The sequence below is a fragment of the Myxocyprinus asiaticus genome, chromosome 35 (genome assembly GCF_019703515.2).
Source record: "Myxocyprinus asiaticus isolate MX2 ecotype Aquarium Trade chromosome 35, UBuf_Myxa_2, whole genome shotgun sequence".
In the NCBI taxonomy this organism is placed as follows: domain Eukaryota; kingdom Metazoa; phylum Chordata; class Actinopteri; order Cypriniformes; family Catostomidae; genus Myxocyprinus; species Myxocyprinus asiaticus.
In genome coordinates this window covers 35,236,409-35,257,783 of record NC_059378.1, presented here as the reverse complement: position 1 = coordinate 35,257,783, position 21,375 = coordinate 35,236,409, and the positions used below count along the sequence as shown (strand labels likewise).

At 37.6% G+C, this 21,375-nt stretch overlaps 2 protein-coding genes across 5 annotated transcripts in view; one reads left to right on the top strand and one right to left on the bottom strand.

Annotated features, from left to right (window-relative positions):
• Window positions 1–11,619: 11,619 nt before the first annotated feature.
• On the top strand, window positions 11,620–15,722 carry LOC127426095 (uncharacterized). 2 transcript variants are annotated; one of them, XM_051672615.1, is made up of 7 exons: window positions 11,620–11,878; window positions 11,985–12,069; window positions 12,314–12,461; window positions 13,728–13,921; window positions 14,166–14,313; window positions 15,102–15,229; window positions 15,375–15,722. In XM_051672615.1, the coding sequence occupies exons 1-7, from the start codon at window positions 11,730–11,732 to the stop codon at window positions 15,675–15,677; spliced, it is 1,155 nt and encodes a 384-aa protein (XP_051528575.1). In that variant the 5' UTR covers window positions 11,620–11,729; the 3' UTR covers window positions 15,678–15,722. The 2 variants fall into 2 exon arrangements, with proteins under 2 accessions (XP_051528575.1, XP_051528576.1); XM_051672616.1 differs by having other exon boundaries at window positions 11,772–11,834; window positions 15,375–15,720.
• A 2,589-nt stretch (window positions 15,723–18,311) lies between these two features.
• LOC127426076 (inter-alpha-trypsin inhibitor heavy chain H3-like) overlaps window positions 18,312–21,375 on the bottom strand; it is an 86,798-nt gene continuing 83,734 nt past the window's right edge. For all 3 annotated transcript variants that reach the window (XM_051672579.1, XM_051672580.1, XM_051672581.1), the window contains one exon: window positions 18,312–18,891. In XM_051672579.1, coding sequence (XP_051528539.1) covers window positions 18,777–18,891 — 115 coding nt within the window. In that variant the 3' untranslated portion in view covers window positions 18,312–18,776. The remainder of the gene's footprint in view (window positions 18,892–21,375) is intronic.

Here is a 21,375-nt window from a genome sequence, read left to right as displayed (position 1 = left end):
CGCGGATTTAACGGGGAAAACGAGAGGCGGTGGAACATGCTTTTACATCAGTGAAGGTTGGTGTACAGATGTAACGTTAAAGAAGATGTCCTAATTTGGCAGCGCTCTTTATTAACTGTAAGCCTTTCTATTCACCATGGGAGTTTTCCTTGTTTATTCTGGTTAGTGTTTTGATCAGCGCTGCAACAGCTGGCTGATCAAATCACAGACACAGAACAACAATACCCGTACTCAGTTATTATTATTCTTGGAGATTTTAATAAAGCAAGCCTCAAACGTGAACTGACCAAATACAAACAGCACATTACATGCCCAACCAGAAACAGAAATATACTGGATCACTGCTACACAACAATAAAGGATGCATATCGCTCTGTCCCCAGAGCAGTTTTGGGACTATCTGATCACTGTCTGGTTCAACTTCTTCCAACGTACAGACAGAAACTAAAATCTTCTAAGCCTATAGTAAAGACTTTAAAGAGATGGACCAATGAAGCAGAGCTGGAACTACAAGTCTGCTTTGACTGCACTGATTGGAGTGTTTTTGAGGCTGCAGACACCAATCTGGACGAGCTCACAGATACTGTGACATCATATATCAGTTTCTGTGAGGATATATGCATTCCTACAAGGACTTATTTAACGTTCAACAACAACAACCCATGGTTTACAGCAGAACTCAGACAGCTTGATCAAGTCAAAGAGGATGCTTACAGAGGTGGGGTTAAAGTCTTGTACAATCAACCAATCAAGAAATCAGAGTGGCTAAAACAAGATAATCTGAGAAGCTGAAAAACAAGTTTTCAGCTAACGACTCTGCATCAGTGTGGAGTGGCCGGAAAGACATTACTAACTTCAAGAGACCTTCAACCAACACTATAGGGAACCAACAACTGGCTAACAACTTGAATGTGTTCTACTGTAGATTTGAACGGCCCAATCTCACACCCCACACCCGCTCTGACCTTCACTTCACACAAACAACAACACCTCCTGCAACCCCCCTCCTGCTACTCAACCTGCACTTAAGATCTGTGAAGAAGAGGTGTGCCATGTTTTCCGGAAACAAAAGACAAGGAAAGCACAGGGCCCAGATGGTGTTTCACCTGCTTGTCTTAGATCCTGTACTGACCAGCTGGCCCCCATCTTCACACAGATCTTCAATAGATCACTGGAGCGGTGTGAAGTCCCATGCTGCTTCAAACACTCAATCATCATTCCTGTCCCAAAGAAACCAAAAATCACAGGACTTAATGACTACAAACCCGTCGCCCTGACGTCTGTGGTCATGAAATCATTTGAGAGACTGGTGTTGGCCCACCTGAAGGACATCGATGGAGCCTTTCTAGATCCCCTTCAATTTGCTTATAGAGCAAACAGGTCTGTGGATGATGCAGGCGACATAGGATTGCATCATATCCTGCAACATCTGGACAGACCAGGGACATATGCAATGATCCTTTTTGTGGACTTCAGTTCGGCTTTCAACACCATCATCCCAGCTATTCTCCAAACTAAATTACAACAACTCTCTGTTCCCCTGTCTATCTGTCAGTGAATTACCAGCTTTCAGATGGACAGGCAGCAGCTAGTGAGACGGGAAATTCACTTCCAGCACCTGTACAATCAGCACAGGTGCCAGCCAGGGATGTGTGCTCTCCCCACTACTCTTCTCCCTGTACACAAATGACTGCATCACCAAGGACCCCTCTGTCAAGCTCCTGAAGTTTGCCGATGACACCACTGCCATCAGCCTCATCCAAGATGACAATGAGTCTGAGTACAGAAGGGAGGTTGAACAGCTGGCTGTCTGGTGCAGTCAAAACAAACTGGAGCTGAACACGCTCAAAACAGTGGAGATGATTTTGGACTTTAGGAGGAACACCCCAACACTGACACCCCCTCACCATTCTAAACAGCACTGTGGCAGCAGTGGAGTCATTCAGGTTCCTGGGCACTACCATCTCACAGGACCTGAAGTGGGAGACCCACATTGACTCTATTGTGAAAAAGGCCCAGCAGAGGTTGTACTTCCTTCGCCAGTTGAGGAAGTTCAACCTGCCACAGGTGCTGCTGATACAGTTTTACTCAGCAGTTATTGAGTCTGTTCTCCGCACTTCAACAACTGTCTGGTTTGGTTCAGCTATGAAATCAGATATCAGAAGACTACAAAGGGCAGTTCGGACTGCTGAGAGGATTATTGGTTTCCCCCTGCCCTCCCTTCAAGAACTGTACTTTTCCAGATTGAGGAAAAAGGCTGAAAAAATCACTCTGGACCCCACTCACCCTGCCCACTACCTTTTTGAACTGTTGCCTTCTGGCTGACGTTTCAGAGCTCTGAGCACCAGAACCATCAGGCACAGGAACAGTTTTTTTCCGCAGGCTATCTATCTCATGAACAGTTAAAACTGCCCCATTGAGCAATAATTATGTGCAATTCACAGTTTAGTCTTTTTATATTTATCCAACACATCCTACCTCTTCTGCCATCACATTCCCTTGCACTGTATATAACAGATTTGTATTTGCACTACGTAAGCGTATGTGTATATACGATGTGCTAAAAAGTTTGCAAGTTTTGCATGCAAAAAAACTGTCTTTTATTTAAGGATAGTGATCATATGAAGTCATTTATTATCACATAGTTGTTTGGCTCCTTTATAAATCATAATAATAACAGAAATCACCCAAATGGCCCTGATCAAAAGTTTACATATCCTTGAATGTTTGGCCTTGTTACAGACACACAAGGTGACACACACAGGTTTAAATGGCAATTAAAGGTTAATTTCCCACACCTGTGGCTTTTTAAATTGCAATCAGTGCCTGTGTATAAATAGTCAATGAGTTTGTTAGCTCTCATGTGGATGCACTGAGCAGGCTAGATACTGAGCCATGGGGAGCAGAAAAGAACTGTCAAAAGACCTGCGTAACAAGGTAATGGAACTTTATAAAGATGGAAAAGGATATAAAAAGATATCCAAAGCCTTGAAAATGCCAGTCAGTACTGTTCAGTCACTTATTAAGAAGTGGAAAATTCGGGGATCTCTTGATACCAAGCCAAGGTCAGGTAGACCATGAAAGATTTCAGCCACAACTGCCAGAAGAATTGTTCGGGATACAAAGAAAAACCCACAGGTAACCTCAGGAGAAATACAGGCTGCTCTGGAAAAAGACAGTGTGGTTGTTTCAAGGAGCACAATTCGACGATATTTGAACAAAAATGAGCTGCATGGTCGAGTTACCAGAAAGAAGCATTTACTGCGCCAATGCCACAAAAAAGCCCGGTTACAATATGCTCGACAACACCTTGAAACGCCTCACAGCTTCTGGCACACTGTAATTTGGAGTGACGAGACCAAAATAGAGTTTTATGGTCACAATCATAAGCGCTATGTTTGGAGAGGGGTCAACAAGGCCTATAGTGAAAAGAATACCATCCCCACTGTGAAGCATGGTGGTGGCTCATTGATGTTTTGGGGGTGTGTGAGCTCTAAAGGCACGGGGAATCTTGTGAAAATTGATGGTAAGATGAATGCAACATGTTATCAGAAAATACAGGCAGACAATTTGCATTCTTCTGCACGAAAGCTGTGCATGGAACGCTCTTGGACTTTCTAGCTTGACAATGACCCTAAGCACAAGGCCCTCCAGTGGTTACAGCAGAAAAAGGTGAAGGTTCTGGAGTGGCCATCACAGTCTCCTGACCTTAATATCATCGAGCCACTCTGGGGAGATCTCAAATGTGCGGTTCATGCAAGACAACCAAAGACTTTGCATGACCTGGAGGCATTCTGCCAAGACGAATGGGCAGCTATACCACCTGCAAGAATTTGGGGCCTCATAGACAGCTATTACAAAAGACTGCATGCTGTCATTGATGCTAAAGGGGGCAATACACCGTATTAAGAATTAAGGGTATGCAGACTTTTGAACAGGGGTCATTTCATTTTTTTTTTCTTTGTTGCCATGTTTTGTTTTATGATTTTGCCATTCTGTTATAACCTACAGTTGAATATGAATCCCATAAGAAATAAAAGAAATGTGTTTTGCCTGCTCACTCATGTACCATTTTTAAAGAAAACACATGTTACCAATTTTCCAAGGGTATGCAAACTTTTGAGCACAACTGTATATGTGTGTATATATATATATATATATTTTTATATATGTGTGTGTGTGTGTGTGTGTGTATTTTATATATATATATAACACACATTTATTTTTTAATTATATTTTATAATTTCTCTGTCTTGTTGCTGTATTGTATTGTTGTGCCCTGGAAGCTCCTGTCACCAAGACAAATTCCTTATTCAAAATATGTATTTAATATTGAACCCAGTAACATGTGTTCCAGATAAAGTAAGTTCTGCACCAACATCAGGGCTTCATTTGCATGTTCGAGATTGCAAGGACCCTTTTGGTGCTCCAGGAGATCAGCATTCCTCAGCGTGCTGTGTTCAAGGCTGTTTGAAATGGAACACAGCTACTTTCTCACTGCAACGCACCCCAGCACAACCAGAGGAAGATGTCGCCACCACGAGCTCATAACACGACCAAGCATTTTTATATAATACCAGCTAATGTTTATCTAATGTTCTTCACATTGCATAACTGATTTATCCAATGTCTAGCAAATAATATTTGAGTTATTTTTTTAAACTAGAAATAAGGTCTTCATCTTATCAGTTAATGGAGAAACAGCAGTTTATCTTTCCATATGAAAATAGCCAAAGACTACCATAGTATCATCCAGCTTAACCACTTGCACCTTTCCATCCTATGCACTGTATTTTCTTCTCCATTCGTAGTTCTCTTTGGCATAATAGTACCATTTTGTAGTGGTTGTTCTTGTTTTTCTTTTTGTAAATAAAATACATTTTATTACAACTGTGTCTCCCTTGTGTTGATAATACTGTAATACAGCAGGAGGCTCTAAAGATTAGGAAGAATTTCACGAAATCCTTCAGTTTTTTTAATAGTCCATTCGGATCGTTTTTATACTGTAAAGGTGAAATTCCTTAGCTGGTTCTCAAAGGGCCAACTGACCTTCATAAACATAGACACATACATCTTGTACATCACAAGTGAAGTGTGATCAAAAATCACCACATACTTTAGTGTCTTGTGTGAGGTCTACTACATAATTGGGTGGCTGTGTTATTATCACTATGTGACAAATTAATTTAATTAAAAAGTACTTTTTATTTTCCTTTAATGCCATGAAATTGCATGTATAATAATAATATGCTGTCACTGTTTGAAATTTCATGTCAGATATACATTTTAACATTTTAATACTGTTGGGACATACAAATAAAACAGAATTCCACATACAGTATAACAATTAAATGCTTTTATCATGGAAAAAGTGCAGTGTGTCATAACTGTCGGAATGTGATCTGCCAGGCCCAATTTACCTCTGTGTCAGAAAATGAAAATGAAAATGAAAATTTACAGAGATAGCAAAACACCTCACTAGCATTTTCACGTAGTAGAAAGATGCTGTAGCTTCACACCATCACCTCATGGTAAAAAAAAAAAAAAAAAAAAAAACACTTGCTGTTCTCCCAATACATTTTGATTGACTCTTCTCAGCAGCTTCAATACAAACTCTAAGTTAGATGACAAATCCTGAAGAGTGGAGTGTTTAAACAGGGGCATGGCTGAATAAGGTCAAAATGGGTACCACAGTATTATTGTTATATTACTATGTTTTTTATTTTTTATTTTATTTTTTTAGGATCCTTAATAAAAATAAAAAAAATGTTTTCTCTAATAACTAAATCAAAGTTCTAATTTAATACCTGCATTATTGTACTACATGCATCAACATAAAGTGCAGAAGTCAAGTTGGTAATTTCCTCTTTCACAAGAAAGGTGCAAAACTAACAGAGACAGAGGTAACTGCCACTCCAAGAATTGCACATGTAAGAATCCACGTCGAAAGATAAATCAGATGCTTGAAAGTGAACAAAATATTGTCTAAGCTTGTAGGAATTTCAATGGCTTACAAAATAGACAAAATTCTAATATGTTCTGCACTTGTTAATTTGAGAGGGGATCAAATTAATGATTCACATTAATTCACAATTAATCACATTCATGATTCAGACTAATATGATTTGAGCATATGAGCAATGCAAACAACATGATTTTCTATGTCTTAAGTCATGAAGATAAATCAAACTAAATAAAGCAGTCAGCCACGAGAGGGCGTGCCCTTACCATGGGTAATGGGTGTTCGAAGTGGAGTGCCTAAAACCCACTTACCAGTGGTAAAGTGTAATGACAACACTTGCCGTGCTGCAATTTAAATCTTAAAATAGCCGCTAGTCTTGGTGTAAAATGAAGGCATTGCGTGACAAAAGAAAGTGCTTGTTTTAAGCGCATGCTGCAGCTGCAGTGATGAGCTCGACTCAAGCGACAGAGCAGAGCTGTGTAAGTTCCGCTGTCGTAAAAGTCCCCTTTAAAAATCTCTCAATAAATTACACATTTTTAACACTTAAAATTAAATGAAAACCAGTAATGTAACGACAGGAACGTTGCCCATTGTAACAAGTGTCCTCAACGTAATAGTTCAGCGTAAATTAATGTTCTGTCATCATTTCCCCACCCTCATGTTGTTCCAAACCCATGTGACTTTCTGTATTTTGTGGAAGCCAAAAGATGTTAACCAGAATGTTAGGGTCTGACAGTCTCAGTCACCATTCCCTTTTAAAATATAGAGGAAAAAAACATTCAGTGAAAGCAAATGGAGACTAAGGCTAACATTCTGTCGAAAATCTCCTTAATTGTGTTCCATGGAAGAAAGTAATATGGTTTGAAACAACATGAAGATATATGATGAAAATTTCCATTAATAATAATAAGAAGAAGAATGATTATTATTAGTAGTATTATTATTGAGTAATACACATTAAATGTGTATTATGTATACTGGGGCATAAATGCCCATTATGTTAAATATGGAAGTAACTATTTACTCGCTACTTGAGTGCTCTTTTAATTAGATACTTTCTTACTCTTACTCAAGTAATTTTAACATTACTACTTTTACTTCTACTTGAGTAAAGATTTTGGCTACTCTACCCACCTCTGACCATATCCGTAATTGAGCTTGAACCGTCCTCCAACAAATTCATCCACAAATAGCATTAGCATGCATGGAAAGTAAAAGCCTTGCACTCTAAAAAATGCTGGGTTATTTTTTCTACCCATTCGCTGGGTTAAGTATTTTAACCTATTTTGCTGGGTTATATTATCGGTAATGGCTCATATTGACCCAGCGTTTGGGTTCCTTGGGTGACACAAAGTGCACTTGGAATATTTGACCCAGCGCTTGGGTTATCTCCTCATCTCCTCGCGCTGTTCAAAGCTAAAACGTAACGGTCGAGAGGAGGACGACGTTGGACAGTATATGAGTAAAGGTGAGTGATGATATTTGTTTTGCTATAAATCTATAAAACTAGCTTTATTTCAACTAGTGAGAAGTATTATATTTTTGGGATTTACATAATTAAGGAAAAAGTGACCATTCAAAAATTATGAACACTCTGAGGTTGTAATCGCGTCATGGCCGTTACTCTTCGGGTGCCCGTTAATGACAATAATTCAATAGGACGGCGTCAATTATTCAGTTTAATCCATGGTTACTGTGTTTCAAGACGTAGTTTTTTTTATTATTATTTATTTAGACATATTCATTTTTTCGTCTTAAATGCTCTAGTGGTTGTATAAAACAGGTTATTTCCATATTGCATTTTTCAGCCTTATCAAAAACAATGAAATTATACGATGATAAGATGAAAAAATATCAGGCCACAATGAAACCGTTAAGTAAACCAAGGAAAGAGGATTCAGAAAAGTAAGGTTTAGGCAGACGACTCACTACAACCAAAGTGCAGTACCCGCCCCACGTAAGCTAGCAACCCCGGCACCTGCTGAGTAAAAACCAATGACCAGCATACACGTCATATCATCAGCATCACAAAAGGGGTGCAATATGTTTTATTAAACACGAAATAGTACACTTAAAAACCCTGACAGTGTTGAATTGTTAGGCATATTGCAACCTCATGTCTTTGAGAATAGCTGAAATAAACAACAAAAAAACAACAACAACTAGCTAGCAAGACACAACAGTGCTAGCTAGGTTTGGTTAGCAGTAGCTAGCTAACCTAGTCAAGATATTGCTAATCAGATGTTTCCTTGTGTTTTTGTACAGCAATGGACATTTTTGTGAAACAAAAACTCACCAACTGGAATCTTGAGTGCCTCGTTGAAAAATTTGCAGGTAACCATTCACAAACTTCTTTTTCAGTTTCAATAGAATGTATATAATGTAATCCATGCCTGCTTTTACTGTTTGTTATCTTCCAGATGAGCAGATAGATGATGACAGTTTCTTTTTATTGGATGAGAACACAATTGCAGCACTCATCCCAAAAATTGGCCTCCAACTAAAATTTTTAAAACATTTCCAAGAACTAAAATTAGTAAGTTAGACATGCAATATATCTGTTTTCGTTGCCAAGCCAGCATAGCTGACTTGAAACAATTTTTTACACACTTAAGGGCAGTCCACAGCATTAACAGTGCTTCTACACATTTTGAATGCAATCTGAATGGTTGTCAAAGGACTTTTTATTATATGAGATCATACAGAAGGCACCTAGTTCAACACAATAATGACCATGACACCAGCAGCTCAGCTAGGTGTGATTCTGACCAGGCTCCCAGTTTGATATTTGAGGCACTTGATGCTCAAGAACATTCTTGTAAAGAAGTGTCTGACTTTAGTGGGGTTTGTGATTTGGGTGATTTGGAAGAAGAGGATATGACAGATCGGGTAGCTCTTTTCCTGGCTAAACTGAAATCGAAGTCTTCACAGACTTTCACTGCTGTTAATTTTACAGTGGAGGAAACATCAAGTCTGTTGTCTGATATTGTCTCCAAGCTTCAGGAAAGAACAATGTCTTTGCTTAAAGATCTTGGACAAGACAAAAGCATAGAAGCACAAGAATTGAACAGTCAATTCGAGGTAGCTTCTGAGCCTTTCAAAGGCCTAGAAACTGAATATAGGCAAATGAAGTATTTTATGCAGTCTGGCAACTTCATTCAGCCAGTTGAGGAGGCTTTCCCTGGCATTTCCTATGTTCAGCACACAGATTCCAACAGTGGTACAGTTAAGCAAATTTCAGTGCGTGACACGTTTCAGCGCATTCCACTTAGACCTCTCCTAAAAAAGATACTTGAACTGCCAGGCATCATGTCTAAGGTTGTTGCATGGCAGAAGCAAGACAGTGGTGCTCTGCAAGACTTTTGTGACGGTGAGCTCTGCAAAAACCATGCCCTGTTCTCCCATGAAGTCTCTATTCCTCTTCTTCTTTACATTGATGATGTAGAGACTGTGAATCCCCTTGGCTCAAAGACATCTGTCCACAAATTAGGATTTATATATTTTGCTATCAAATGTTTACCGAAAGAGCTGCTTTCCAGCCTTACCTCCCTATTTTTGCTGGCAGTCTACAAAACTGATGATGCCAAAACCTATGGCATTGATGCCGTTTTAAAGCCCATAGTGGAGGACATGAAATCATTAGAGAAAGAGGGTGTTGATATCAAAACATCATCCTTTGAGGGAACAGTAAAAGTCAGCATCTGCCAGGTTGTTGGTGATAATTTGGGGCTGAATGCAGTTCTTGGATTTACTGAAAGCTTTGCAAGCAATTATGCTTGCCGGTGGTGCCGTGTTCCAAAAGAAGTACTTAGGGTACAGGTAAAAGAAGACCGTGGCATTCTCCGAACTGCTGAGTCCAATGAGAGAGACATTGGTCTTGATAGTGTCTCAGACACTGGCCTAAAACATGCAAGTGCCCTCAATGATCTCCACTTTTTTGATGTCAGCAAAAACATGGCGCCAGACATTATGCATGACATCTTAGAAGGTGTAGGGAGTTATGAGATGAAGCTGATCATAAACTCACTGATTGAGGAAGGACACTTCACTGTAGACACACTAAATTACAGGATCACAAGCTTTGACTATGGCTTTAGTGATGTCCACAACAAGCCCACTTTGATTACAAAGCATTACCTGCATAACAAAGATGGGGTCATGAAGCAGACAGCAGCACAGATGTGGTGCCTTTTGAGACTGCTTCCTCTAATGGTTGGAGATCTAGTCCCAGAGTCAAATAGGTTCTGGGAGCTACTGCTTCTCCTTCTTTCCTGCATGGAATTGATTTTTTCTCCATCTCTCACTGTCGAGAGCACAATCTACTTGAAGTGGCAAATAGAGGAACACCATACTCTCTTTCTTGAGTTGTACCCACATCAACATCTGAAACCTAAACACCACTTCATGTTGCATTATCCAAGAGCCATAAGACAGCTTGGGCCATTGGTGCAGTTTTGGACTATGCAATTTGAAGCGAAGCATGGCTTCTTTAAACGCATAAGCCATATCACATCCAACTTCAGGAATATCTGTAAGACGATGGCCATTAGACATCAAGTAATGTTGTGTTACAATTTCTTTTCTGGAGGTGTCTTTGATCACAATGCTGAAGTGGGCCAAGGTCACAGCACTATTCTCGCTGATCTTGAGAGAAGTGATGAAATCCAAGGAGGCTTGGAAAATATTCCATCCTACACAGAGGTGTATGTGCCAGCCTGGGTAAAACTTAAGGGAACAACATATAGGCCAGGTATGACAGTGTTTGTGTCTTACTGTTCAAATGGTGACCCACAATTTGGATGTATAAGACACTGCTTGGCTTTTAACTCCAAATTCATATTAGTGATTGAGAAGTTAGTCACTGTTGGATTTGAAAGGCATTTATTTGCCTTTGCTGTGCAACACACTCGTGCCATCACATGTATTGATGTCACTGATCTGACTGATCATCATCCTGTTCATACAGTTCAGTCATTCAGAAAGAATGATGACTGTTTTTATGTGTCTCTCCGATACAGGGTGTTGTAATGGTCTGAAAAAAATTGAAATCAGTTACTGTTTAAAATGGTCAAATATAATGTCATTTAATTCCATATAATCTAACCATATCTGGTTTAATCCAAATAAAGTTTTCTTAGTGTTTAGTGTTATTGAAGGCTTTTAAAAAATTATTTAGAAAATCAGTTTACATTTTGTCAAACAAATACAGTAGAGGTAGGGGGAAGATATTTTTTTGTTGGAGGCAAGCTTCATCATTATCTAGCTCCAAGCATGCATAGAGTTCTGTGAAACCAGAGGCGCCTATGTCCACAAGCCAGCTATGGAGACGGGTCAGGACCAGTAGACCTTTGACATAGAATTTGTGCACATTTCAGGCTTGGCAGTTGTGTGAGTCAAAAAGTGCAATATGAAATATTATTTGTATTTCCAAGTATTCCTTATCAATTTCTCAGTTCATTTTAAATGCATTAAGTTAACTTATATTTTTATATAGAATACTGTATATTATATTTGCCAAAACATTGTTTTTATTTTTTTTATTTTTTCTGTAGAACAGTATCCCACCACAGCACAGCACTGCATATGAAAATGCGCAGCCAACATTTGTCCTTAATCTTTTTCCAGATGACACGTTTGTATGTTTCCTGACAACTAGGAAAATCATGACTACTGACAACTATTTTTAATTTGTTGTCAGTACCTTTTTGTAAAGTAACATTTCCTATTTGCATTCAGTAAGATACTGTAGTTTACTGACAACTCTGCTATGTACCAGGATATCCGTGCAATACTGATGAAAGCACCACATGGACCCTCCATTGTGGAGAGTCTAGAGAGTAATAAAATTACCACCAAGCAAAGGCGTGCAATGGTGCGAATTACTGTTTCTTATCTTATTGAGAAATATGGCGAAACGTGAGTATAAATAAGTTGTATTTGAAAGTATTTTCACCCAAATCAAGACAGAATGAGACTATTTTGAAACAATGTTTTTCTTTCTTATTTGGCAATCATAATACAGACCATCAACAGAGACCAAAAAGGCAATGGCCATGTCTCTAGTAGAGACATTTCCCTGTCTCCGTGACCCTGAAGGAAATGGCTTTGTGAGTATATTCATCTTATTTTATTCTGCTGACCGACATTATCTATCTCAGCTGTCATTTAACTTTTCTGTTATATTGAGTTATACTGGTCAACTTTTCGTTCCCTTTTATGATTTTTTATTTTTATGTGAGTCCACCATTACTGGTGTTTTTTGCACATTGGTGATTTAAGGTTGCAAATGATACTGTGTAGATTTTGAAACATTATATAACAACAACAACAACAACAAACATTATCTTTCAGGAGGCCTGGTTCAGCCAGGGGCGAAAACACAGGCCTTCCACAGGATTTCTTGAGGAACGCCTTCGCAGTATAAGAAAGAGGATGCGGAGATTAAGAACACAGCCCTCCGTAGTGCCTGTCTGTGAGGAGAGGTTGACTTTCATTCCTAGTAAGATTTCTGCTTATAAACAACTACAGCACCCTTGGTAAATATAAGGAAATCAAGCTGTGGAAACATGTCTTTCCTGTCTATATTCTTAGTCTTTCATTAAAATATTTAAAATATAACCTTCAAGTAATTTAAGGAATAATTGATAATGATCCATTGAATTATTGAAAAACAAATGCACAACCAGAGGTGGTAGACAACAAAAGTCTTTTTATTTATTTATTTATTTATTTTTGTTTTTTTTTATTAGATTCTTAATTTATTTTATTTTTTTTCCAAGTAAAAGTTCCTAAACATTCTTATAACAACATAAATTTACTTGACAAGAAAAATGCCATAAGATCTTACGTCTTGTTATGAGAGAAAATCTAAATTTTAGTAAGATTTGTTTAAAACAATGAAAAACTATTTGCTAATGGGGTAAGAAAAATCTATTTAAATTCATTGGGAAAACAAGTTTATTTTTCTTAACCCCATTGGCAGATTATTTTTCTTGTTGTAAGAATAAAGTCAGATTTCTCTGAAAACAAGACTTAATATCTTATGCCATTTTGCTTGACAAGAAATTTTGTTTTAAGAATGTTTAGATATTTTTACAGTAAAACAGGACAAGAAATACTTTTTTTTTTTTGCTGTGTAATGTGGCACAAATCTTCATAGCTAGTTGATAGTGTCACTTTAGAAATAATAATGGTGCTTTTAATCAGTTATTGGGGTAACAAGGGTGCGTGTGAGAGAGCAAGAGAGCGAGCGAATGAACGGGCTTGTGTGATTACCTGCTTCTGCCATGACTCTTGTCTTGGAGATTATTTAGCCACTCAAACTATTCTCCTCACTATGTATGGGGTCAATACTGACACATGTCCTTTTCCATTCTCATTATTAACATTACCAGTAGATATAAACTTCTTACTTATTCTTACTTAGAGATGTCCTGATTTGTGCAGCTCAGCAACCTTTTTTTGCACATCAATACTGTATTCTATGACTGTAGAAATTTGGCCTGTGTGTCACCTCATATTTATACTCCAGTAAAATTATATTGTGGATTTTCCCCCCACATTTATTTACTTTGATATTTCAATCATTTTACTTGACTTAAAGGTTAGATGTTTGTGAATATTTGAAAGAAAGAACAAGAGGATAAACAGCCTGTTTTGCTCATATTTACCAGGGGTGGCAATATTTGTGGAGGGCACTGTACATATACAGCTGATGTAAATTAACCAGTATGACTTTTTACATTGCCAATTTACCTCTCAACAGCATCAACTTTGTCTTCTGAGAGAGCAATTCAGTTAAAAGAATGGCTAAAAAACAATACCAGACCACAGGACCAGGCTGAGCAGTATATGAAAGCAACTGCTCTTTTTAGGGCTCACTGGATTCGCCAGAACAGCTCCAAACCAATATCTGAGATTTTATCAGAGTTCCCTCGTCTAATGGATACCCCAGGCATGGTAAATGCAATATAACCTCAGTGTCTTTTTCGCTCTGTTGCCCAGTAGATTGAAGCAGATGAATTTTAATTTTGATTTAATAATAACTGTAATAACATTAATCATGTGGTAAAGTGCCAGCCTCACTTTCATCACTTTAAAAAACTGAGTAAAATAAAAATACAATAAAAAATAAATTGAATTTGTCACTAAAATTCTATGACGTTATAATCATAATTGTCATAATCATAATTTCCAACTACAGATATCTCAAGACTTTAGTGTACTTCACCCTGATGCTGCTGACAAATTGTGCTCATCCTGGTTGCCTGACTTTGCTGACAAGATCCTGGCCTTTGCTAAAAGAGATGGACGACAAATGGATTTACTGAATTTAGACAACATGTCTGCAGGTTAGTAATTATGTAAAATCAAATGCAGAAGAAACAGTTGCATTAAAAGTACTTGCCCCTTCTTTATCTTCTCTTTTCTCACTTTTTAAAAACACTAAAATGCTGTTTAGCTCAAACTCAAATAACTTTCATTCCTCTGCAAAACACAAATTATTGTTGATGTGTGCGAACTATAACAAAATTGCCGCACCAGTTGAAAAATGTTGTTGCAATCTGGAGCCCTGGAAAAAAGAAGTTACATTTTGGTCTGTCTCTTACACAAAGCTATTGAATCAGAAGACAAGGATTAAACCACTGGACTCTGGAAGGTATGGATTACCTTCATGTTGCCTTTAGGTCAATTTTGGAACTTGAATGTTTCGGACCCCATTGACTTGTATTAAAAGGACAAACAGACATCTCCTTCAAAATATCTTTGTTTGTGTTCTGCAGAAGTAAGAAAGTCATACGAGTTTGAGATGGCATGAGGACGAGAAAACTGTGAAAGAAGTAGATCTTTTTGGTGAACTATTCCTTTAAAGCCACACAAAACCAGCAACATTTAAAATTTTTATTAGTGCAGCGGTTGTTTAGGAGCTGAGAGGTGTATTTTAGCTACTGTCCAGGACGCATTGAGGATGGAGTGTTTACACCTAAAATGTGATGTGGTCACTTGTGTTTTGATGACCTCCATATAGTATATGCTTTTTGTGATCCAGTTACAAACCATTTTGGGCCCCATTTACACCTGTATTTAGTGCTGATCGCTTGTGATCAGATCACTGCAATTAACTTTTATCTCCTTTTAGATACCAAAGGCACCATGGCACTGAAAATTTTACCTCAGATCATTCCACCATCAGTGTACAAGATTGGCAACAAAACCTTCCGGCCAACTATTGAGGAAGCCAGAACCTCTTTCACTGATGTACAACCAGTAAGTAGAACATGTGAAAACAACACCAAAGCAGGCTCACTTATTTATTTTAAATTACAGCTGTTCATCAAGTGCACTAAACCTGTAACAATTTTTTGGTAAGGAGTACATACACTTTAATGTTTGATGTTATTTTCTTATTTAGTCTGGAACCAACATGGTGCAGTACCTACTAAAACAGAGGGAGGAGAAGCCCTTCCCATTTGTCTTAGAACTTGGAGTTGGTGGACAGTTTTTTGTGGTGGTGAATGGGGAAGCCCTAGAAGAGCAGACTCTCCTCAAGGCAGTAGATGTTTGTTTTAAGTCCTTTTTTTGCTTTGACACCCACTTTCCAAAACAGTGTGCCCTTGCCTGGGAGTTTTTGCAGCAGGTAGTTTATGAGATGCCTGGTTCCGAAAATTCAACAATTCGCTTTTTGCGTGCCTCCATTTATGCTGCTGAGGACTAAATTGTTTATTAAACTAAATAATGCAGGTATTTTGTATCCATGTATGTATCTATTTTTATTTATTTATTTATTTGGTGTATTGTGAATTGATTTGCTACAGTTTAGTAATTAATGTACATTCTTAATAATTAAAACACTGCCTTGTTCCGAAAATTTAATTAAACATTGTTTGAATTATTTGATGCTGGACTAAATAAATTAAATGTTAAATACAAATATTGATAGAATTAATTTAACTTGATATTCTGTAAAATAACTATTTGCTATTATTTTGTCATCCAAAAGTTTTTTAAATAGTTTTTTAATTTTCTGCCTGGTTCAGAATAAAATGATCATTTTTGCTGGCTATTTATTAATTAAATAAAATCATTTCATATTGTACATGTATACTGTTGTTTATTTGAATTTTTGTGAAACATGTTTTTTTTAAACATGTTTTTAAATAAGCATAACATGCTTATTACTATTTTTAGTAGTAGATTATCTAAAATAAAGAACCTTTAAAAAGAGCAGAACCTTAAAAAGTCGCTTTAACCCAGCATCCTGTCAAGAAACAACCCAGCACACTGGTTAAAATAAATAACCCAGCAAGCTGAGTCAAAAATAACCCAGCATGTGTTCTGTCCAATATTTACCCAGCACTGGGTTACCAAATAACCCAGCAATGGTTATTTTTAACCCAGCATTTTTTAGAGTGTGCAAGCATTGTACTTGCTTCTTCACACACAGTATATCTCATCAAATGGCACTGGAAACATGAAATTTTCATGTGGTGTCCAGATAAACAGCTTTTTTGTCTTGAGACATGTGCAAAACATTGCAAATTGCAATTAATATCCTTTGCTACCAGTTTTCTGCAGGTGCATTTCACCATTTACTAATTTAATGTCACTGTAGTGAGCTGGTTAATGAGTGAGGTGTTGCTTCTATTTGGCACAGGACATTTAATTACTAGAAGCCTGAAGGTGTTAATTACTCCATCTGGACAGCCAAGGTTCTTGCTTAATTATAACAGTTCCCATGTGTGTTAGGTTCATTCCTTTCATTCCTTCTGTTGGTTGCTAGCTATAATTTAATTCACTGTGCTATATTTTGTGGCATAGTTGCCACGAAAACTGGGATTCATGTGCTCACATATGGATTTGCTACACTTTGTAGCAGCATGCACCAAACCATTTTTTTCTGAACTTGCTGTAATTCTGATTTTTCTTGCATTTGGCAAGAACTCCGATGCAATTTGCTGTCTTGTCTTTAATTCAATTTAAGCCCTGAACTTCATATCATATTCCTGCTCTGCTTTATAGTGTTTGAAGCTAATCTGACAAAGCCATTTAGGCTCAAGATTCTTTTATGTCTCTGCATTCCACTTTCGCTGCTCATCTGTACGTGCAAGCCCTGTTTTTCAACTCAACACTCCATTCTGCCCCTGAAAATATGACTAACTTATACAATACCCCTTTTCATGGATCTCTATAATGCTTACTATAACGTAACATGAATATAAACATACATTTTCACAGAAATAAAACAATATAAAACAAATGTCATGTCATGTCGCATTCCCTCAAAATTAGGCTGTGTTTTTAGCCCAGCTAATTTTCTGGCTTGGCTGTACCTCCGCTTTCAAACAAATAAAGTCGCCATGTCTCCTGTATAAAACCTGACCTATTTTATTGCTGTGTAGATAATTGTTTGCCTCTGTGCTTTTGTAATTTTAGAGTTTTTCACCATCAACACCTTCAAGGAAGATGAAGTAGTTAATGATGTCAACGTAGCTAATCTCGGGCCATCACTTCATGTCATCTACCCACTCTTTTAACTTTGACGGTAAGGAACTGTTAAACAATGGTCACTGTGACTCTTTAAAGAATTGGCACTATGGAACCACACACTTTTTGGTAATTCTAACATATGTAATATGCTAAACATCACATTATTTGCTTAGAACATATGCCAATGCGGGTGAGAACACTGGAGAATGGCATTCGAAAACAGGTTTCCATTACAAATCGCAGAATACTTCCTCGTTTGAGGAAAAATGTGGATAAAAGATAATGCTGTGGAACTGGTTGTGCGACTCACACTGTGTTTACCACTGGGCAGTGCATCTCGAGCGCAGAGCAGATTCGTCAGTGCTGCATAGGTGAAGACCTGTCCTGCTTTGCTCTTGCGCTGCAGCTCAGCAGCGTATTTCGTCACATTTTTGGAATATTTGGCTTTTGTTGTTTCCCATGCGCAGCAGTAAATAGTAGGGCTTAATATGGGGGCCGATTATTTCACCTGTCGGCACACTACTTGACCGACCGGCCCACCGGGAAAAGTCGTGATGGCCAGTCCATCCCTGGTCTGAATACGAAATGAGTGCCTGCTTAAAAACAGAAGTGTGTGCTGTTTCCGACTTACTAGCGCTTCTCTGCATGCAGCATAATATTTATACCAGGGTGATGTCACCGTAAATAGCTAATTATATTCAATGTATTGCCATGAGTTTATAGCACTCGCATTGAGCAATGTCTGTAAACCGTGACTGTGTTGTCAGCGTTCTTTGCCATCACTGTTGTAATTGACTGCAAAGAACTGTTACACTTGGCAACATTTAAATTGGGCAAACGTCAACAAAAACAAAGAGCTGGCTAGAATACATTATGCTTTATACATACATACATACATACATACATACATATATATATATATATTGTTTGTGTAAATACAGTTATATAAACTGTCAAAGGTTTGTTCCATCACAAGAGGTTTTAGATTTACTTTCAGAAACATTCCTTTAGCAATATTTATGGTCACAATCATTTTAGTTTTGAACATGGAAAATGTTAAGAAATACTTTCCAAAGCAAAGGCCAAAGTTAGCCTAACAAGACTAACAAAATAGTTCCAGATTCTAACCATATGCATTTCTTATGTTGGTGAATACATGAAAAGGCTAAGGTGGGTGTAAATTGAAATTAAAATGACAATGACCCAAAGAATATACTTAACAAATTAAAACATTAGCAAATAGGTATTGCATGGAATAATTTTATCCAGTTATGATAGTTTATCATTTGTGCACATGTAATGTTACAAATAGTGTGGGTAGTTTTGACTACAGCTGAGCAACAGTGAAATTAGAAATGCTCCCCTCCATCACAGTCTGGAATGGTACAAGCCAGCATCTAACAACAGGAGTTGAAGGAAACCTGTAGTCTGTTACACGGTCCCTACAATTAGAAACATGTTTAATTAAATACATTCATAAATTATATAGAACTATAAATTATATAAAACATAGTGCATATCTTTCAGTGAGGTAACAGCAGTTTTGTGGAAAATCATATATGTGGATTTGTGTTTTTGTGTGTGTGTCAGTAGCTTAGGCATGGGTGTGCCAGGGTGTACAATGCCACACAAAACGTTAGCTTGAAAGAAATTAAATATCTTATTTTTTTATTTATTTATTTATTTTTTTTACATAAGTAGGGGTGTAAAATACATCTTTGTGATGATTAAAGTAAATTAATAATGGGATTTAATAAGGGATTATAATGACTATAATAATACCCAAGGTGTTACAGAGGTCATCTCTACATGCATGCTCTCGCAACAGGTGCAGAGTGCGAGACTCAGGAAACAAGCGTACACTTTAAATTGAGAAAGTGTATGCTACCCAGTTTGTTTTCTGTGTCATTATTAATAATTTCGTGCATCCACATAAGCAAAATAAGTTGACTCATCTGCTTTCCTTTGCCAATTACGATATATAATTCATATTATGGAATATTTGGAGAATACCAAATGTAAAGCTCATGATGATTATTTGTTTATAATGTGTTATAGGCCTACACAATAAAGTTAGTAATTATGTGACCCTGCTTGATTTAAAGGGTTTTTGAAGTGCTATTTTTTTTAAAAATAATTTTACTATCTTCCCTAAGGTCCAATGATAATGTTATAAAAGTTTTTTTTTTTTTGCACCAAAACAGTCACAATTAAGTAATATATGATTATTTTCCACCCTGTTTTTGGCCCTCTGTCTGAAACGCTCGGTTTTGGCCTAAGCACCTCAACGTAAACTTCAATGTAAAACGCCCACTGTTCTGATTAGCTAACATCATGCAGCCCCTCAAATTCAGCAAACTCAGTCGGAAGAGAATGCACAAGCAGCTCAACATTATTAAACAATAATGCAGGGTTTACACATAACACACGTCCAACACATTGCATCCGAATATATTAAAATGTTCATCTCAAGCACAACTGTTAACACTCAGCACCATAAACTATCAAACAGTCATGACATTTAAAATATTCATGAATGAAATGGTTTACTGTTTTTGAAGTGTTTTTAACTGTACCATCCTTCAGTAAGTTCCTTTGCAAAGCTGGAATCGTATTATGACAGTTCACAAATCGACACTGACAAGAGCCAAAAAAACGCACACACATAGTCCAAAGCACGGTGAAATTACGCAAATTACGCAAACACTGAAGGCGCACTGAGGTACACATCGCCATAGACACACCAAAATGGTCAAAGACGTCCATCGTCAAAGATGTCCTATGTTTATATACAGTACACCAACGGTTAAAAATTGCACAAATGGGCGAAAGAACGCATCCATGACGCGTTTGTGCTCAAAGCAAGAGGCAGCAGCGGAATAAAAGAGAATTGCTTCTCCCTTTCAGAGTTGTAACTTGACACTGCGTCTTTTAAAAGCGGCAAGATACATGACAGCAGTCAAGGAGTCTGTGTAGTTCATGTTCATATACAAAATAATAAAAAATAGTCCAGATGGGTCCCCTTAGGTGCTATGTTAGGAAAAATTAGCCACACAAGGCCTGCTATCTTGACTGAAACTGCACGCCAGTGGCGGGGCCAAGGGTGCAATGACGCATGTTGTGGGATATGTAAATACAAATGAGCAATGTCATGACTTCACAAACAGAAAGATTTCAAAACAAGACGTTTCAGCACTGGGGAGGAAGTTTTGAGTTCTGAAATTTACAGTATGTTTTTATAGTACAGTTACCTCTTATGTGTCTAAATATCAAGGAAATTGTATTCTCCATTTCAAGACCCCTTTAAAGATTAAACTTATCTGCCTGTATACATTAATTCATTTATATTTCATGGTTCAGGAGAGTGCTGCTCCTGTTAAATTATATGCAAATCTATTACCGTATTTTTGGAAATAAAGTCGTACCTAAATATAAGTCGCACCTGGTCAGAGTTGCATTGTTGAGAGAAAAAAACAGATAAGTCGCATTTTTGTATAAGTCGCACTGACAGAGGCTGCATGCAGGCACAAGGACGCAGCTGTCCAACCTCCCTTCAGCCATTCACATGTCAGATGCGCTCCTTGAAGAATATGCATTCCAGATGAAACTGGAGGTGGTAATATCAGAGTTACAATTTCCCACTTCCGACCTCAGTGTGTTCCAGTCACAGGTCACGGTCACGGTCACATGTACACATGTTAAATGCACAATCTTACAGATGCTAGCAAGCTGAATATCTAGTAGCTACTTTAAGAGCTAAATAAGGGAAAACCTAGGCATTGATTAATAAACAAACAATTATTCTTAATAACCTCTTGTATATGTATTTGTTGGGCCTCATGTATTCAGATAGAAGACAAAGACAGGCCTAACACAGTCGTAAAAACCTAACTCAGGCCCCCACATACCAGGTCATAAATTATACT